General features: G+C 34.8%; 1 protein-coding gene across 2 annotated transcripts in view; it reads right to left on the reverse strand.

The window, feature by feature from the left end:
• MAGI2 (membrane associated guanylate kinase, WW and PDZ domain containing 2) overlaps positions 1 to 21,518 on the reverse strand; it is a 1,515,811-nt gene that overhangs the window by 1,030,508 nt on the left and 463,785 nt on the right. For both annotated transcript variants that reach the window (XM_017880419.1, XM_017880418.1), the window contains exon 2: positions 16,904 to 17,020. In XM_017880419.1, the coding sequence (XP_017735908.1) occupies positions 16,904 to 17,020 (117 nt within the window). The remainder of the gene's footprint in view (positions 1 to 16,903; positions 17,021 to 21,518) is intronic.

Here is a 21,518-nt window from a genome sequence, read left to right on the forward strand (position 1 = left end):
CCACCTCATTAGAAAATAGTACAGTTGTGATTTAAATCTAGTGGCTTAGTGTGTTATGTTACATGACCATTCTTGGTCTAGTTGGGCTTTACTGAAAAAAAAAAATAGTAAAAAGAATAAAGTTCAAACCTTTGTAATCAAGTTTAAGACCCTCTGTAATCTTCACATCCTCTACTTATCCTGTCTTACCACCCAATTCCCTGAAACATAGAAACTCCACCTTTATTCCTATTACTCTCATTACAAGCACTGAGGATTTGCTCAAAAGGTCTTCTCAATCAGAATGTCCTTCTATTTGCTGCTATCTATTCAACCCCAGCTGGTTTCTAAAGCAACTTAAAAGGCTTGCCTTTTCCCTGGAGGTTTTTCTGCCACCTACTCCAGCTTATAATAATCTGTCTTTTACAGTTCTCACTATTTTGAAAAAAATAATTTGGGGCTTTAAACATTTATTTTGTGATAGATAAAATAATAATAGAAAGATACATTGATGTGAAATAAACAGATATAAATAAAACCATATATTTGAAGATAGACCCAAGCTGCATTAAAAATCTATGCTCTATCATTTACCACCTATATGTAATCTTGAACTAAACATAAGTTTGCCGTCTGTAAATATGTAAATATCCACCTGCACAGGTGTTATGTATGTCCTATTATTTTACTGAAATAAGAGACTTTAAACACACACATACACTGATACGGTTTGGCTTTGTGTCCCCACCCAAATCTCATTGGGAATTGTAATCCCCATGTGCGAGGGAGAGATTTAGCAGGGGGTGATTAGATCATGGGGGCATTTTCCCCCATGTTCTTCTGGTGATAGTGAAGGAGCTCTCACGAGATCTGATGGTTTAAAAGTGTGGTACTTCCTTTTTGCTTGCTCTATCTCTCTCCTGCCACCTTGTAAAGAAGGTGCCTGCTTCTCCTTTGCCTTCCACCATGATTGTAAGTGTCCTGTGGCCTCCCCGGCCATGTGCAACTGTGAGTCAATTAAACCTTTCTTTCATAAAGTATTCAGTCTCAGTATTTTTATAGCAGGGTGAGAATGGACTAATAGACACACACATACACACACACACACCCCTACATATACACATCATATTTTCTATAGACATAAATATATAATTGTCTATATCTACACATCAAGACATATATAAATATATATACTAAAATATATACTTAAATATACATTATAACATACATCTATCTTATATTCAGATATCTATGCCTTATAATCAAGATAAAAACTGTATTTCAACTCTGGCTCTGCCAATGATATGTTATATAATCCTGGGATACGTACTTAACTTGCAAATTTTCATTGTCCTTTCTTTTTTTTAATAATGAGGAGAACACTCATGAACTAATAGGCCATGTGCTTGATATAGGTAGGCATTTTTGGAACACAGGCAAGGATGTACCAATTCAACTGTCCCTAATTATCTTAGGCTCTATTTACTAATGGATTTCCACTGAGAAAGCTATGGATCCATTTTTCTCAGTCTAAAAGTTTTGCTCAAAGATGCTGGATACTTCAGTCTTTTATAGGGTTAAAAATGTGTACTGCTAACTAGCAAATTGTGACTAAGTTTTCCATTACAGGGCAACCCAAGAAAACCTTTGATATTTCAGGGATTGCTACAATATTTTTCCTCCTTTCTTTCCTTCCTACTCTTCTCTTAATCATAAGAAATCTGGAGCACGAATATACAAGAGCAGGGGTGAGCAAAGTTCCAAGAACTATATTTGTATATTTGTATTTTTCAATTAAATCTGTAAGCACTGAGTCCTTATTAGTCTATATCTTCATCAAAGCCACTAATCTGGTCATTATTGTTAAACAAAGATGAAATAATTCAGGTTTTGTAACAATTAAGCATTTCTCAAAGTCTTGAGGCTGGCTATAGACCTTAACTGTAATACAGAGTAGTTATTTTATATTAGTTAGTTGTATGCATTCTGTTTACTCATCTGCTAAATGAGAATAATAATATATGCCTTACTTGGATTTGAACTTGCAATAAAGATACATCCCTAGAGAATAGGACATATGTCTTAATCACTCTGTATTTCCAGCACCCAGCCACTCATATGCACATAATAGCTCTCATGTTCATCAAACTGAATTAAAATGAGGTACAATATATTAAAGTTTATAAATTTTTAATCTCTTTAAATTTAATACCTTATTAAGTGCATTGCTAACTGACCACATTTTTTTTGCATTAACAACCACATTTTTTGTAACCAATGAATTTGGAAGATAAGTTTTTACACAGATAGCTATATTCATAAAGAAAATAACCTCTGGCCTACGGGATAACTAAAATACATTTTTTATTTTTGTATCAGAGAACCAGGTGTCTTTCTTCCAAGCTAATGTTAGGTCAACATATAGGCTTAAATACAAGTTTTCCAACTTGCTTGTAGTCATATTTGATTTGTAAGTACATTTTTAATATATTTTCTTCTACCTAAAGACTCATATCATGATCCCTTAATGAGCTTTGAGGCAAAGAAATAATGTTGGAACCTACAAAAAGCTACCCAATGTTGACCTCTGACCACAGATGTGGATTAGTGATGAAAGCATTTTACTTTTTTCAAACTATAATTAATTTTCTGTAATGCTTCAAATAATATATTCAACTTCTCATTTTTAATTAAGATTCCTTTTCTTGCTCCAAATTTAAATTATGTTCTGAAAGCAATTTTTGTCAATTGCTTTTTCATGTGAGAAATATAATTATGAACTAAATTTTGTTAGTGTCACATTCATACTTTTAAACAATAAAATTGTGAATAAAAAATGAACAAAGACTCTTACACATACTTAAAGTGTCTCATACTATAAGCAGAATAGAGCAATTACAGAATACACTGATAATGCATAACTATTCTAGTTTTCTAAAGAAAAAATACATTTCTTAGTAGCTTATAAGCAGTTAGTATAATATATATATATCATTAGGAGCCAGAGTATAAGTAGAAAAGTAAAAACATTAATAAATACACTGTAAATCTTTCAAATAAAATCTGATAACAATTATTTATGTTGTTAGTCTTTGACAACATCAATCAAAACAAGGCATTTACAACTTAAAGCAGTCTTTTAATAAATAGTTTTAAGATGCTGGTACTATATGTCTATTGGGTTATCCGTAAAAAGAAACATGTATAAAGGTAAATTTCCTTTCATAACCAAAGGACTTACAGACACAATGTTTCGGGAGGGCTCTAGTGTTCATTTCCTGGCTTCTTAGGTGTCACAGGCAGTTGTGGCAATACCAGGCACAGTAGTAATTTCTCAGTTCTGTCTTTGTGACGTCTAAATCTTAGTTGCCATCCTCAGATGGCAGCATTTATGCTGGTGGAGCAATTCTGTATTGTTTATTATTCCTGGGGATCTAGTCTGCAACCTTCTTCTGTTGTTCTTTCAGCAACTTTCTAAACAACGATTCCCCTAAACCTCGCCCTTCTTAAAACAACTTGCATGGTTTTATTTCCTGGGCTGAACCCTGAATAACACATTACTTATACTGTTTTGCTTCGTGAAATAGAAAGACAAAATAATCTTTGACATTGAAAGCAATAAAAAAGAATAAGATCTTGGCAGAAGTTAAGCTTGGCTGCACGCTCAATAAATGGCTCCTTAATGGTTTAATTTGCTCAGTCATCCCAGATATCACTCTGCATATTAACTCGAATCCCCTGAGTCAGAATTGGGGCATTTTCCCAGGAACCAGGGAGGAATCTGGAAGGTCACGTGTGTATATCTCTTCTATATGTGCCTAGTGAAGGGATCCAGCTTGTAAGTTTTGTCAACTTGTGTCACCATATAATTGTGCCGAAAGAGAACCAGTAGGAATCTTGGAGATCTGAGAAGCTGTCATTACACTGAGTTTTAAGTGACAGCTGAGTCAGTACAGACCCAGCTATGCTGAGATGGGAGAGTGGCACTTTTCTTCATCAAAATAAGGGTTATTTGTTCTATTATAATGACAGGAATTCGGAAGTGAACAGCCCTGCTGTCTCTGTTTTGATTACCTCCAGATGAGAATGAGAGGAGACATGCTGTTGTTAAATATCAACTACTAACCTTGGTCTTTTTGGAGGCTTTGGGAGAATTACCTCTGTGGTGCTTCTGAAGAGCAGTTATGGAAATAAGTGTGCAATTTAGAGATCTTATTTAACCCACCACCATTTTCAGGATTTTTTTTTTCCTGCTTTTGTGGAAACATTAGATAGTAAATATAGATACACATTCACGTAGTCTTGTATACTCCGGAGCCTCCAAAGATTTGCTCAAAGAACTGTCAGATAAATCAGACCGATAGTGACTAAGGAGGTAACATAATACATCTCACAAGTGGATATAGGCATCAGATAGACCTAGGTTTGAATTGCTCCTCAGCCACTTACTAGCTATGTGGTTTGGGGAAGGGTTTGTATAACCTCTCCAAGCCTAAGTTTCCTAAAGGCCTAAGTTTCCTGGTCTGAAAAATGGGAACCACAACACATTTCTCAGAGGACTGAAAAATGCAGTGACATAATACTTGCATGTAGATGTTTGTTAAATGCTGGTTCACTTTCTTCTTTCCATTCTATCCCCATCACCCCCACCCCGATTTGCAAAATAAATGTTTTTATGAAATGCAAGGATGAAGAACTGGGAACTCTTATAAACACCTACTTATAAAATTTTATACAGTTAGAATTTTAGATTTAGATTAGAATTCAGATTATGAAATGCAGGTAGAAAGTCTAGTAGAGCTGACATCAAAATGTTTGTGCAAGAAGAATTCAGACAGTTAAAAAAATAAAAGGTTTGGAGGAATGTCCAATCTTTTGACTTCCCTGGGCTACATTGGAAGAATTGTCTTGGGCCACATTCGACACTAACTTGACTAACTTGACTTGACTAACACTAACAAAAGCTGATGAGAAAAAAAAATCACAAAAAAATCTCACAATGTCTTAAGAAAGTTTACAAGTTTGTGTTGGGCTGCATCAAAGCTGTCTTGGATTGCAAATGGCCTATGGGCCGTGGGTTGCGTAAGCTTGGTTTAGATAATGTAGATTCCTTTGTAGATTTAATCTTTTTTCCTATATCAAAGTAATAGCTTTAATTACTGAAATAATATAATTATCAATTAAAAATTTCTTTTTCTCCCATTAGATATTTTATATTCCAATATTTCTAGAAATGATGTGCTAAAGAAAAGATAATCTGGAACCTGATTGATTAATGGTCAATCAAGAGGCTCATGTTAAGATGAAAATAACTGACTTGAAGCTAGTCAGTGAAAAGACCTTCACTCAAAAACTTCCCTGATAATTATCCATATGTTTTTTCAATTGTAGGTCAATTAAAGATATGTTCATATCTTCTTCACAAAACATACATATCTTCTATTACTGGAAATAGACTGTAATAGTCTAATCTATTTAATTTTGATTCAGTGTCTGTTGCTAGTAGACTTCATTGCTTTTCTGTTTTTCTTTTATTTTTTTTTTTTTTTTTTTTTTTTTTTTTTTTTTTTTTTTTTTTTTTTTTTTTTAAACCACAGGAGCATCTCTGAAACTCTTTGGAAGCATGCTTACAGTTCTGACTTTCCAGAGCTTCTGTTACAGAGCTGCTTTCATGTAGTGTGAACTGGACGCCCAGATCCACATGGGGTAGACTCCCTCTTTCTCTGCTGACTTACTGCCTGGTGTCAGTCTGGTTAAAAGACCTCAGAGCCTCAATTTCCCCACATGTCTTCAAAGATGGGAAATAGCACTCACCTTACAGGCACACTATGAGAATTCAATGAGATAATATCTGAAGACTATTTCTTGCATATAGGAAATGCTCAGAAAATGGTGGCTGCTATTTACATACTTGTTTTAGTTGATGTTCAGGAAGTTTCATACTTAGGAACGGCCCTGGCTGGAGACCCATCAACCATTCTCCCTCTGGGAACAATAACATAAATAGAATTCAGGATATCTCAGGTTTCCTATAAATATGCATATCTCTTACCAATCTGTAGTTTTTTTTGATCAGTATCAACAAATTTAAAAGATAAGAAGAGTTGAGGTAATGTGTGTTTAAGATGTATGTCACCTAATGCTAACTTTGTGGTCTAAACTATTGGGCTATCAAGCCAGATTCTCAAACCTTTTGTCACTAAAGTGTTCTGAGATATACCTTGATGTTTAGAAGAAAATAGCAAGCTCACACAGGAACAGAAAACCAAATACCACATGTTCTCACTTATAAGTGGGAACTAAATGGTGAGAACACAGGGACACATAGAAAAGAAAAACTCACACTGGGGCCTTTCTAAGGGTGAAGGGTGGGAGGAGAAAGAGGATCAGGAAAAATAACTAATGGATACTGGGTGAATGAAATAAACTGTACAACGAATCCCCATGATACAAGTTTACTTATTAACAAACCTGCACTTGTATCCCTGAACTTAAAAGTTAATGAAGAAAAATAAAACTACGAAAAGGAAAGTACGTTCTACATCTTCTAAGATCGACTTTTAAAACTTTCAATTCCCTGTAGTTGCCAATTCTGCAGGTACCAGTCCTCTGGAAATAAGTATGTTAAACTGAAGTAATGGGAGGAACTCTCCACAGGGTTTGTTTTCCAAAGAAAATTATTGTTTACAGAAGCAAAATTAAAAGTCTAGCTAGGTGTGGTGTAAAACTGTTCAAAAAGTAACTCAGAGCAAGGCCTGTAAATTGAAATGTAGTGCCCAAGTCATAGTCTGCTAAAAAGATTGTAACAAATAAAGATGAGTTTAAAAAAATGACAAGATGAATCAGAGTTCCTACTCAAAATGGAAAAGGACAAATATACATAGGTTGACATTAGCTCCCCACATTAGTCTTATCTTTGGAGGACAAGTTAAAAAATTATTATTGATGCATACAAGTGGGTCATGTTGAGCAGCAAGTGAAACTATTGTCTTCATTAGAATGGAGATATTGTGCAGATATTTGCCGATTTTGCATGCAGAAAAAGCAACTTTCCTGCCTTTAAGTAGAAAAGATAACAGCTTAGAATAGAAACTGGGAAACTGAGAATTGATCCAATTCCAAACTTCTGATTTGTGTAATGAAAGTGGGATCCAGTTAGGCACAGTGGCTCACGCCTGTAATCTCAGCACTTTGGGAGGCCGAGGCAGGCGGATCACTTGAGGTCAGGAGTTCAAGACCAACCTGACCAACATGGAGAAACTCCATCTACTAAAAACACGAAAAATTAGCCGGGTATGGTGACGGGTGCCTGTAATCCTAATTATTTGGGAGGCTGAGGCAGAAGAATCGCTTGAACCCAGGGGGTGGAGATTGCGGTGAGCTGAGATCATGCCATTGCACTCCAGCCTGGGCAACAAGAGCGAAACTCCGTCTTAAAAAAGAAAAAAAAAAAGCGGGATCCATGTGTATTTTTTTAAACTGAATTAACCATTGATAGCATGTCAGTCTTACCTTTTAATTACTCTGTGTGAAAAATCCGTTGACTCTCCTAAAGTTTTCATCTGTGCTCTAAAGTCCTTGATTACAATAAGCATTGATTTAGCCTCCCATTAGCTATACCTATTTGGGCCTCCAACCAGAGTCATTCACTTGTGTAAGTGACACTCATTAAAATTCAACATTAGAAGACACTATATTCAATGTTAAATATCTTTTCATAAAGAGTACAGTAACATTTTTATAACAATACACCTCATGCTTCAGAAGTCTTTATGTCACATCTGAACTCATTATATCTTCTAAAGGAGGAGAGCAATTTTAAAAGCTTTGTATTTCTCATTATGTTTATTTTCTCATCCGTTTACCAACACTGGACCATATTTCAGAGTTTCATGAATAGTGAAGGCAGATTTCAAGGGACATCAGAGTTATGATGGCATCCTTAACTTGACATTCATAGAAAAATCTGAAAGCACACGCATGACTGGTTTTGTCCAGAACTGCACTTAATTTAAACCCAGCTCTTTATGGTTTTTTTTTCCCCTAAAGTGTCTGCTGTATTTGATATATCTTCAGTTTCCATAAGCTGTTTACACCTGCTCAATATCAAGAATATTCCACACTCAGAATAATTTAAGCCAATTTGATGAGTTGAATAATGATAAAACACAGAAAAGCAAGCCAGCAGAATCAGAAAACCACAGGATTTTAGAGCAGAAAGAACCATTAGAGTCCATTTTATTCCCCCTTCCCTCCCCGGAGTCCTAAAGTTTAATGCCTTTGCCAAGGCCCTATAATTAGTTAGTAGCAGAACCTGATCTAGAACCAATGACTTCCAATTTTTGAATAAGTGCTCTTTTCATAGTTCCATGTTACAAATAGGTAAAGCCAAGGGCAGTTGCTTCTTACCATACTCTAGCAATGCTATACTTCAATGTGTAAATAACTTGGACAAGTGATCTGGACATTAGAATAGCAGTAACTTTAATTAGTATTCCTTCATCATTGTTCTTTTGGTTAGGTGCATTTAAATCAGAAATTGATCACCCTACTATAAACTACAGTCTTAAAGTCCCATGAGAACACTATTACCTATTGCCATCTGCCTATTCCTTTCCTTCAGCAATGTAAACATCTAATAGCTAAGACTCTGAAAACTTGGGTAAGTCCAAATTTGATAGAATTCTATTTTTTTCTAATCAAAATGTGCAGTGTTGTACAATAACATGTGTTGACCTTCTTATATCCAGCAAGGCTATGATTTTGAAGCCTGCAGGGAGCAGATTCTGAGTTCCCTGGAAGGTGGGCTATTTTCCATCAAAACTGATGACTGGCTTTTCCAGAGACACAATATAGCTTCAGAAATCTCTCCCCATTTATTCCTTGGGCAGCTGCTAGGACCACTGAATTCCAAGGGTATATATTTCACCTGCGTTTATGATCAATGGCCCACAAACCAATTTCCTATGGACAGCCTCCCTCCTATGAAAAAAAGGAAAGAGAAATACAAACTAAGAGGGAAAAAACAAAGGAAAGATTGAGTCACAGCAGTAGAGAAGCCAATCAAATCAGAGCAAAGATAATTTTATGTGGTTGGGAAGATCAGTATGATCGTATACTGTTGGTGTTAATTCCTTTTTTTCCTTTTTTTTTTTTTTTTTTGGTTCCAAATACGTTCTTTTATTCTCAAACTAGTGTCCTGTGGTGTCAAATGGGTAAATCAATACAATCACTTTTAATGTTCCTTGACTTTCCATCTTAAGCAACATTTTGAAGCCATTTATCTCCTGTAGAGTACTCTGTCAACCAAATCAATAAATGTTAGTCTGTGACCAGGAAAGATGCATTCATTTTGTTCAATCGAAAGAAGAAATAAATCCATAATACTTTCACATATGTGACATGAAACTGGATCTTAATATTTTCAGTAAGAAAGGAAAGAAGGTAAACCTAACATAGCTTTCTGTAAAGTAATAACACATTTAATAACTATGCCAAGAGCATACATCAAGATGAGTAAACAAGTAGAATACTTTCAAGTATAAGTTACTGTTTAGAAGCTTTCGAAGTTTTCCCTTGGCTTAGTCTTCCAGGCCAGTTTATACATCTCCCAAGAAATTAAGTTTCATTTGTTTATAGACTTTCTTCCTTTTTGATTCACACTGCAAATAATCGTATTTATTTTCTAATAACCCTTATTCTTAACGGTACCAAATATAGTCTATTTATAAATATCAAATTCATTTTCAAAGAACAAAAATCTGGAAGCTTCATTCTGAAATAATTACAAAAGTATCTGATTTACAATCTAAAAGCAATTTCAAAAAAGAGTTCCCAAATTGATGATTCTTATTTGAGGCAATAAGATTAATGTAGAAACATATGTACAATATACAGTTGTTGCAATGTGTGGGTTTAAAGTTGTAGTTTGCTTTAAAATTCAATTGGATATATTGCTTCTACTCTTATGTCTGCATGTGGAGCTACAGTTCAACTTAACATCCCAGGACACAAAGCTTTATTACTTAAGGATACTCTGAATACAAATCATTTTTGGTCATTTTTAACTCAGGGAATTTCTTTCCATTGGAATAAGACGATTGCTTTTTTGGTGATCTAATTCACAGGTTGATGTCACTCTCCCTTCTTACAGAAATAAATGTACCTTCATAAATAAAATCACAAGTAATTAGATTCATTCATACCCACAGAAACACATTGCCTTGTTAGATGTTAACATATATTTTTACAACCTTTGTAGTACTAATTTTTGCTTGAGAAATAAAATTATTTTTCCCAGAAAGTATACTAGAAAGCTGTGCCCTAATTTCAGACATTTTATTAGATATGTGGTCAACCAGCCTCACTCTAATAGTCCTCTGTGATCATAGTCTTCTAGGGCTTATATAATTATCAAAAGGGGATGCTGACTCTGTGCCTAACTATACCTTTTGGTGTATTGGTAACTGCTATTCTTAGCAGGAGACAGTTTCTAATAATTTTTAAAGAGTCTGCTTTTCTGTGAAACGTAATTTGGCATAAATATCAAAAACGTTAAAGATATATTAGAAACCTCACAGTTTTACCCTTGATAATGCCTCTTTTTAGTGTGTCTTAGTTTTACTAACTTAAAGGGCTTAAATATGTAGAAACACTATTGTGAGTTACAATCAGTGTAACTCAACGTAATTCAGTGTAACTCAATCAGGTCTTCCACAAAACTAATTTCTTTAATATTCTAAATCTATGTTTTTCACCTTATTCACTTTTTTTTTAAATGGAATCTTGCTCCGTCACCAAGCTGGTGTACAGTAGGGCGATCTCAGCTCACTGCAACCTCTGCCTCCTAGGTTCAAGCGATTCTCTTGTCTCAGCCTCCCGAGTAGCTGGGACTACAAGTGCATGCCACCACGCTCATCTAATTTTTGTGTTTTTAGTAGAAATGGGGTTTCACCATATTGGCCAGGATGATTTCGATCTCTTGACCTCGTGACCCTCCCGCCTCAGCCTCCCAAAGTGCTGGGATTACAGGCGTGAGCCACCATGCCTGGCCACTTTATTCACTTTTTATAAAATAGAATTAGAGTTTAGTTTTATTGATTTTTGTCTTCTACTTGGTATACACTGGTATTTGTTCTGGCTTCAAATAAATTTAAAATATTTCCCAATAAAACTATCTCACCAAATGACAAAGAAGGGTTTTGGGAGAGAAGTTTAATTTTAACCACCTTCCTTTTCATTTTGAAACTTTTAAAATTGGTCATTGAAGTCCTTCTCCACATTCTTCGGTATAATGGAAAATAGTATCTAAAATTTATATCTGTTCTTCTACTTACTTCAAAAATTAATTTGTGTCTCTAATAAATATCAAAGTTAGAAAGGACCAGAACTTTACCAATAAACAGCCGTGATTATTTTTTCCTCATATTTAAGAAGCATATCAGTTTAATTGTGGTTGATTAGACTCAAGAGTCAAATATATGCGATCATTATGCTCAGTAGCATATTAAAACCAAAGTAAACTCCATTTTTGCTCTTTAAACATTTGCAAATTAATCCAACATTCTTCTGTATTAATTCCATTAATTTCTCTCATATACTTTTGAATCCAATATTACCTAAGGGACAATGCATGCTGCCTTAGCTTTGCACATTTAGCATGCTGTGATGAAACAATCCTGTCTAATCATCTCTAAATAAATGCTGCTTACTTATTGCTTCTGGAATTGCCTTTTGTATACTACCAGGGTAATTGAAATCCCATATGATGTATGTTCTAAACTCTTTCAAGACTTTTATCTACATATGTTTTTCATGGTTAGTCTTTATCACATTCTAGACTACAACAGTTTTGTCTCATTGTCATTTTCTCCCTTCTCCTGAAGTTTAATTACATAAAAATCTAAAAACCTTTTGTAGCCTGAAATCTAACAGTAGAAAGATTCATTCACAGGCTTCTTCTTCTTCTTCTTTTTTTTTTTGAGACAGAGTCTCACTCTGTCACCCAGGCTGACATGCAGTGGTGCAATCATGGCTCACTGCAGCCTCGAATCCCCAAGCTCAAATGATCCTCCCAAGTAGCTGGGACTACTACAGGTACATGCCACCATGCCCAGTCAATTAAATTTTTTATTTTTATTTTTTGTAGAGATAGGGTTTTGTTAACGGGTCTTGTAGAGATGAGGTTTCCCAGGCTGGTCTCAAATTTCTGGGCTCAAGTTCCCAAGGACCTTTTCCTTAGGAACTTACCGTGGAAATAATGAAGAATCAATCTCAGCCTGTGTATGTGCACATACATGAGCATACACATGCATGCATACTCATGCTCTCACTCACTATGTGCCCAACAATTCTTCTTTTTTAGTAGTTATAAAATAAGTTTATTATCAGTTACCACCAAAGAATAGTAGGATAGTAGGATAGTGAAATAATTATGAAAAGTATATCTGGGAGATAAAATTAAAACTTGAACATTCCCCCAAAACTGTAAAATAAACTCAATGTTTATAGGCTTCAATGAGGAAAACAAAACAAAACAAAAAAAGTCTCTAAACATTTCCATTGAGAGACTGCACAATTGACTTAAGATATAAGTTTTGTTACAGGACTCAATATATAGTAGTTTTGTTACAGAACTCAATATATACCCAACAATTCTATTTCTGTGACCATCTCCTTCCATTATAAGAGATGTGGCTTTTGTTGAAAAGTATGTGTGTGTGTGTGTGTGTGTGTGTGTGTGTGTGTGTGTGTGTGTGTGTGTGTTTTAGAATTAGGCAGGCTCTGAGATAAGGTTCTAGGGAAACAAAATACAAGGCTAATTACAGTCAGGTCTTGTTTATGGGGTATGGAACAGATTGATGGCATGTTTGTATTATTTGTAGTTAAGGGTCAGTGGAGACCTAGACTCACCAGCTCCCTCCCCTGCTTAGCTCAGAAATCAGCCAGCAACTGGAAACAAGCTTCCCACCAAGGAGAGTGCAAGAACCAACTTGTTCACAACAGATTGACTGTGTGTGTGTGTGTGTGTGTGTGTGTGGTGGGAGGGATGGTCTTTGGAGCCCTAGCTCTAGAACTCTCTCTTACTAGGTACCAAGAAATTCCAGCTCCAAGAAGTGCTTCCTTTCCTTTCAGATGTAGTTGGTGGTAGAGTAATGTACGGTTGTAAGCAGAATTACTCAGTTAGGTCTTGTTTTGTGAAAAGAATTTATTTCCCCTCATATAGTTATAAGTCACTACAATTTTGTTTCAATGGAGTTATCGAGGACCTATTCCTGGTGCCAGTGCTAGATTAAACAAGAAGTGAATGTATTATTAATGCATGCATATATAAGAGCAATGATATAGTCTTTGGTAGTCCATTTTCCTTCTATGCTTCTGGATTCCTGAAAACAAATGAGAAATTTTTTGACCCAGGAAAATGTATAACAAACGTGATTCCATACTCAATACCAACAGATATGCTGGATACTTAGGTTTCTAACAATGGCAGGATTTTTCACACCATGGACATACTTCTACTGCATCCTTTCTGAATGTATTTGAAAACTTCATTAAAGGATATACTGAGTGAACAAACAAACCAACACTAAGAAATCAAATAATCCCATTAAAAAGTGGGCAAATGACATGAACAGACATTTCCCAAAAGAAGACATACAAATGGTCAAAAGGTACATGAAAAAATTTTCAACATCCCTAATCCCCAAAGAAGTGCAAATCAAAACCACAATGAGATATCATCTTACTCCAGTTAGAATGTCTATTATTAAAAAGACCAAAAATAACAAATGCTGGTGAGGATGCAGGGAAAAGGGCACTCTTACACACTGTTGGTAGGAATGTAAATTAGTGCAGCTGCTAGGGAAAACATATGAAGATTTCTCAAAAAACTAAAATAGAATTACCATATGGTTCAGTAATGCCACTACTGGGTATTGTTCCAAAGGAATAAATATAGGAGATCAGTATATCAAAGAGATACCTGCACTCACATGTTGATTGCAGCACTATTTACAACAGCAAAGACAAAGACTCAACTGAAGTGTCCATCAAGGGACCAATGGATACATAAAATATGGTATATGTAGACAATGGAATACTCTTCAACCATAAAAAAGAATAAAATCCTGTCATTTGCAGCAACATGGACAGAAGTGGAGATCATTATGTTAAATGAAACAAGCCAGGACCAGAAAGACAGAAATAACATGTTCTTACGCATATGTTGGAGCTAAAAAGTTGATTCCATGGAGATAGATAGAAGAAAGATAGATAATAGAGAGTTGGGAGAGTGAGGAATGGGGAATGAAGAGAGGTAGGTTAATGGGTACAAATATACAGTTAGATAAAAGATAGAAGTTCTATTGTTTGACAGAAGAGTGACTACAGTTGACAACAATGTATTGTATATTTCAAAGAAGCTAGATGAAATAACTAGAATTGTTCCCAACACACAGAAATGATAAATATTAAAAGTGATGGATACCTCAAATACCTTGACTTGATCATTACACATTCTATGCATGTCACAAAATAAATATGTACCCCATAAATATGTAAATTATTATGTATCAATTAGAAATTCAAAAAGATACATGAAGAAAAAAAATTTTAAGTTATACTGAGTTGGGCTGGGCGTGGTGGCTCACACCTGTAATCTCAGCACTTCTGGAGGCCAAAGCGGGCGGATCACCTGAGGTCGGGAGCTCGAGACGAGCCTGACCAACATGGAGAAACCCTGTCTCCACTAAAAATACAAAATTAGCCAAGCGTGGTGGCACATGACCGTAATCCCTGCTACTCAGTAGTCTGAGGCAGGAGAATTGCTTGAACCCGGGAGGCAGAAGTTGCAGTGAGCCGAGATTGCGCTATTGCACTCCAGCCTGGGTAATTAGAGCAAAACTTCATCTCAAAAAAAAAAAAAAAGATAAAATACTGAGTCAACATGGTGGATCATCCAGGTCAATTAATCAGTATAAAGCAATTTTTATAATAACAAGTTAGAATCTCTGTATTTTTTGTTCACTTTTTTGCCAAGTTATAAACATCATTAGTCAATAATGTCATTGGAATTGGCTACTAGGAGAGATGGCTGAAAATTCAAAGAATAATTGTTTCATCGTGATATTCAAATTGAGTTTCTAATCATCTCCTTTATAGGAGGTATCCAAGGATTTCTAATTAAATTTATAACCTTGTACTGAAATTACATCTTAAAGCTCTTTATGTTTACTTATATAAGTCTAACTATTTTCCCTTATATTTACTTTTCCTTCATAGTCTTCTTTAGTACTCTAAAAGGTGATGCTTTATTTAAGAAGTTAATTAACTAATACAAAATTTACTCTTATTATCTTCATATTTAATTAAGACTTTCTTATTTATGTCATCGCCTTAGCAAGGACTACATGTATTCCTGAATGTCAGCTTCTTATCTATTTTTCTCAGCTTTTAAACATAATAAACTGCCTGGATTCTTTATTCAGTATTTCAGACCTCCTTTCTTTCATGTCACAAAAGATAAATTCACACTGCTGCACTGACAACATCACAGCTTTGAAAATGCGTCCACCCGTTACCTTATAAATAGTTCAGTCACTTACTTTAATCCATCTTCCTCTGTCCATCACTCTAATGTCAAACTTACCAGTTTAAGAATGCACTTTTCTCAACTTCCAGGTTTAAAGCAAGAGTCCAAAAGCCTATTCACTTAACTAACACACACTGACAGGAGTATCATTTTGACTGACGAAATGCCAATCATCAAGTATTCTCATTTAGGAAGATTTGATAATGGTGTCCTGGCATTGTCGTTTTGATGAATATTCAGTGCTAACAATGGCAAAAGTCCACCTCTCCTGAAAGGTGGGTAGGTCAATAGGACTGGGTGACAACCTTTCCATCTTCACATCTCTGTGTGTGTTCATTATTTCAGTACAATTATCCAATATCTATTCCAGATAATTATAGTTACCTAGCTCTGGTGGTTCAACCCTAGATAATATTTTTGTTTGTTTGTTTTGCTTATTGTTCCACTTATACTAGCCAAATTTTTCTTCATTCAATGTTATCTTTCAGGACCCATAGCTTTGAGTTTATTTAGAACAGAACTAAAAGAAAAGAAACTCACACAACATCCACAGCCTAGAATTTCTAGAGAGAGTGGAAAGTGTCTGAAATGCACGGAATCTGCCTTGAAGAAAATGGATTTTTGATATCAATCTAGGATCTAGAACCTGAGTTTAAAAGTCCTTGGTTTGTCTTAAAGTTAATAGAGGATTCTCAGGTAAGCTGAAACAGACACTAAAATTTTATCATTTTACTAATTCCTCTCTTTTGGCAGGATAATCAAAAACGATCGTTTGCGGATCTCTATAGGTTACATATAAGAAATTTAGCCCAACGTGCTTTCTAAGCATCATTGCTTTCTAAGACTTGCAGAACACTTAGCTTTACTTTCCAACGTGCACTTTTCTTTTTACTTGTGAGACTCTCCTGGGGCAAAAAAGAGATGAGATTGGGAGTTACTGTGAAGATTCCACTCACAGAATAGCTGTTTCAACTAATAAATTAAATTTGCATTCTCCTGTCTCCCAATGTGGAGTTCTATCTCCATCATAATTCATTCAGAATCACCAACAGTCTGGACTAGAATCAATATTTGTCAATACTAACTTCAGAAATATAAGTTAGATTTTATAGCTTGAACATCACAAGTCTCTTTTGGCTACAACTTCTTCATAAACCATACTACTGCAGTTATAAGCGTTTGCACTTAAAATTGCCACATCTCAAATAAGTTTTCTGTTCCAAAAGCCCACTATAAAAAATCAGTGCAATTTCACTTTCTTTTAATCAATGAATATATAGTTAAACATTTATCTCTTAACATAAAAATATTAATATTGCCCGTTGTACTCACATGGCACCGTGCGGAGGTAGAGGTTGTCACGAATGATTTGCTGAAGCTCATGGTCCACAGAACCCTTTTGAAATCGTAAGTTGAGGTAGTGACGAAGGTCTTTATCAACAATTCCTCCTAAAATAAAAAAAGTTTCTTGGTAAGGCATGTTGGAAAATACTTTAAGCATGTAATTTGATTCTGTCATCAATATACTCAGGAACCCATTAAAAAGATGCATTATTTCAAAGTGTTCTTTTGATCTTCTCGAATATTTACTGCCATAATAATAGAGATAACATTTACTGAGACAATAATTGCCTGCGAAGTCTATGTTCAATGCTTTGCATGTATTCCTAAATTTATCCTTCATTTAGAATGAAGCCTATATCATGGTAAAAGATACGTTACTCCTGACATACTGAAATATTATAGTATATCTCATTGCATGGCTAAAAAGACTATTTACTCATTTATTCATTGCTTCCCATTCCACCCTACCCCAACTCCTGGAAACCACTTTTCTGTCTATAAATTTGACTACTCTAGGTACCTCATATAAGTAGAATCTATAATATTTGCCCTTTTGTGACTGGCTTATTTTACTTAGCATAATGTCTTAAAAGTATGAAAAGATTTTTAAGTTACTGAAAGTTGCTCTAGATTTAGTTAAGTAGGGTGGTATAAAAGTTAAAGAAGAAAACCTACACAAATATTAATGATTTAATCCCTTTATGCAATAAATACAAGTAATTTATTTTGTAGTATATGTACAAATGTTTTTATACAAGAGACAAGGTTTGAAACGAAGGTAGGGTTTTTTTGTTCTTGTTTTTGTTTTTTTTTTTTTCTTTTTTCAATACAAACAGTTTTGAGACTACCCTTAAAATCTAATAAAAAATAAACTGGGCTATAGTTAAAACCAATAATGGTAAGATCTATGAAACTAACTTGATAGTTTTAAAGATAACTTGGTTAACTTAAAAAGATTTTCTTAAAACCTTTCCTATTCCGTACTGGAAAGAATTAATTATAAATCAAAATACCAGTAAAATATAAGTAAGGATTCCTGAAACTCTTATTATTTCAATCAAATATACTAGGGCAATCGAGCCAAGACAAACAATTAAAGATAGAGGAAACTGGAAATCTGCAATAATCATAAAATTATATTCTCTTCAAATCCTTTTGAATCTCAGAATTAGAATTCATAAATCTATTTGCCCTGCCATGATCACACAAGCTAGCATTATGTGTGCATATATGCAAAACAAAGAGCTTTGACACAAACAGTAGCTAATAGACTCACACATTGTAACATTTCTAAAGTTTTCAAAATCCATCATTTCAGTTGCCTCCTAATCTGCAGGTATAGTCTCAATAAGATGCCATTTTTAACTGCAAGATATCATTTTCAACTGAATTAACTGTCAAAATTCTTACCCTCCAGATGATGTTTCTTTCATATTTGAGCAAATGGTCTCTTAATCTATTTTTCCACCCAATATAATATGATAGTGGAAATCAAATGACATGAAAGGAAAACATTTTTTGTTGGGTGTATATAAATATTACATCCGGAATGATTGAACATATAATTTTCCAAATTCAAATCCATTTTCTCAGCCAAAGAAGCAGAGCGGTCAGAAATAAGTCATTTGAAACTGCCATTACCCAATTGCAACAATTACCCATTATTTACATCTCAAATGCCCTGTGTTTCCACGTGTCTTGGACTTGCTGGCACCACACTGAAGTAGCTAATAGTTTAGAAATCCTGAAATTCTCTTTTTCTTCTTTATTTTTTTTTCCAGTCAGCAATACTTGCTTACCCTTGCTAATTTATTACACCTACTGAGTAAGCATCATGCCCACGACTGTTCTCAGCTGTCATTTCTGCCGGATTCTAAGGCTACAGGTCCTTTGGCAAATGCACCCCCTCTTCCTTCTCCTTTTCTTTCAATCTAATATGTGAGATATACCAAGTTATGAGATGCTTTCTGGCATCCTAAGAAAATGCCAACTATAGAACAACAGATGTAGTCTCTTTATTAAGGTAAGCGAGAATCAGTCACCTAACGTAATGTGGATAAGTTCGCATTTTGTAGTTCAGGATGATTCTTATCCCTAAAAATATATCAACAGTTTAAATCTTTCTTTTCCTTTACTACAGATACACTGAATTACATTTCTTGAAAGTTAACTATCCAAGAAAACAACAAAAAAAGTCTATTTATTCATTTCAACGACTGTATCTCTTTTTTCATAGAAGGACCTGTCAAAACTTTTAAGAATCAATATAAAATTTCCTTCACTAATTAAAATAAGTTGTCATAAATTATAACAAAATTTCACATACAATGCCCTTTGTTTTAGAAGGATTTCTCTTTCCTCCTATTTCCCAAATGCTTTATCATTCTTTACAACTTATCATAAGCATCTTTCAAGTGAGGCAATTTTATTAATCCAGTATTCTTACAGCAAATTCTACTAGTTGCCTACCCGATATTCTTTCCATTATTCTTTCCTTTCAAAAGAGCTCTGATTTAGTTTTGGGCAGAAACCTGCTGAGCCTCAGGACATGGATCACAGTGGTCTGGAAAGTCATTCAATCATTCTCTACTTTCTTAACTGCCTTTGCAGTTTCTAGCAGCTATGTTCCGGCCATTGACACCTAGCCCAGAAGGAAATGGACATAATATCTGAGATGTAGCAGCCATAGTCTGACCATGAAGTGAAGTGACAAGCACACGGAAAAACTCACCATGCTCAGGATACTGGAGTAGAGGTTAGAAACAGCCTGCAACCCTAATGGCTTTACTAAACAGCTAAAAACAATGTCAATAACTACTATCTTAAGATTTCTTGTTACATAGAGAAAAAGTAAACACTCATTAAAAAAACTGTTATGGTTGAGTATTCTTTTAAAACTAATATAGTTGAACAACTGTACATGATCCTAAAACACACATATATATACTCACATATATAAATGTTATACACATATGTATATATACACATATATTTTTGTGTATGAATATATACACATATACACGTGTATAATACATGTGTATATGCACAGTATGTGTGTATATATGATGTATAACACATGTATGTATAGGTACAGTATGTGTGTATACACATGTGTTATATGTTTGTGTGATATGTATATACATATATAGTGTATACACATACACATACATATGTATAAAGGCATATTTATCCTTAATTAGAAATTTCAATTAGAGAGGAATTAAACAACAGACATTGGGCAATGATGTCCTGAAAAAGTAGAGTCTGAGGCTCAAGATGATCTGATTTCAGATTTATAAGTTAGCCTTTTAAAGCAAGCTAAAAAATACAGAGTTCCAAAAAGTATGCAATAAATGTTTATTGTTAAAATAAATAAGTAATTTGCTATCTTATTTTCCATAGTTATAAATTTTTTATTTTACTTTCAGTGTAGAGTTTCTCCTCTATCATTTGTTAATGATACCTAGATTTGGTAGTTCATAGGACGCACACATCAATCGTTTTCTTGAGGAGAGCACTGTCAGCATTGACGTCTCGTTGCATGTTTTAGCCATTTGTACTTTTTCCTTCAAAAAAATCAATGGCTCTTACTTGCTATTATATTTGAATAGCTATTGACTTAATTTTATTTAGTTATGTGAAAAAGTTTTTATTTCCTGTATTTTAAAAAATAAGACTGTAGACAAATATTAAATGCCTTCTCAAATGACAGTTTTAGTAAATGAGAGAGCTGGAAGGGATTTGAAGCCTACAATTCCAAAAACATGTACCTAATTTTCATGCTGTATAGTCTGAAGACCAAACTTCTTAGTACAAAGCAGTCAAATCCTTTCTCAACATGACCCCAATCAAGCTTTTGAACTTAACATCAAAATATAACTTAAGAATAGAGCTCAGTTCAAACTCTTCCTATTGCAAACGAGGAAAGTGAAGTTCACACAAACAGTATGGTGCTGGGTTTACAACAATGGTGGGGTGGGGAGTGAGGGAAGCACTAGGGAGCAACATCTACGGTCTATTTGAGGAGAAAACACCAAGTGCCAACATTCAAAACTGGGCTGCATTTCTAAGGTTTCCATCGTTTTCAGGAGCGCCCTCAGTAGAAATTGACTGCTTTGTCATTTCTGTTGCTTGAATACCTAGACTGAGGAAACAAAGGAAGAAGATGCTGCTTGGATTGGAGGGACATAATCTCCTTGGCATATTCCCTAAGGCAATTTGGTAGCCCCAGCCTTGTAGCAAATACCACTCTTTCAAAATCTGAGGGAGAAACATGCTAGCGTCTATAATGTTTGTCCCATGGGGTCTGGTTGCTAGCAGTCCCATCTAGCAAAGTAGTGCCATCCCTCACTCAGACATGACCATCAGCTCAACTTTCCCCTCACCTTGAATCTACTGCTTCTGGAATGAACATGTATCTTATAAACTTTTATCAGTGTAAACTGGAGAAAGCGGTTCACTAACTGGGATAGTAGGGTTTAAGTAGAGAGGGGAAAGGTGGGCATGACCACCAGGGTTTGGGTCATTTTGATGTCATCTATTCATCCTGTCCTTCAGTCAAAGCAGGCTACTCTAATGTTCTAATCATCTTGTTTATTTTTGT

Source organism: Rhinopithecus bieti, unplaced genomic scaffold (assembly GCF_001698545.2).
Source record: "Rhinopithecus bieti isolate Rb0 unplaced genomic scaffold, ASM169854v2 scaffold_11291, whole genome shotgun sequence".
NCBI lineage: Eukaryota > Metazoa > Chordata > Mammalia > Primates > Cercopithecidae > Rhinopithecus > Rhinopithecus bieti.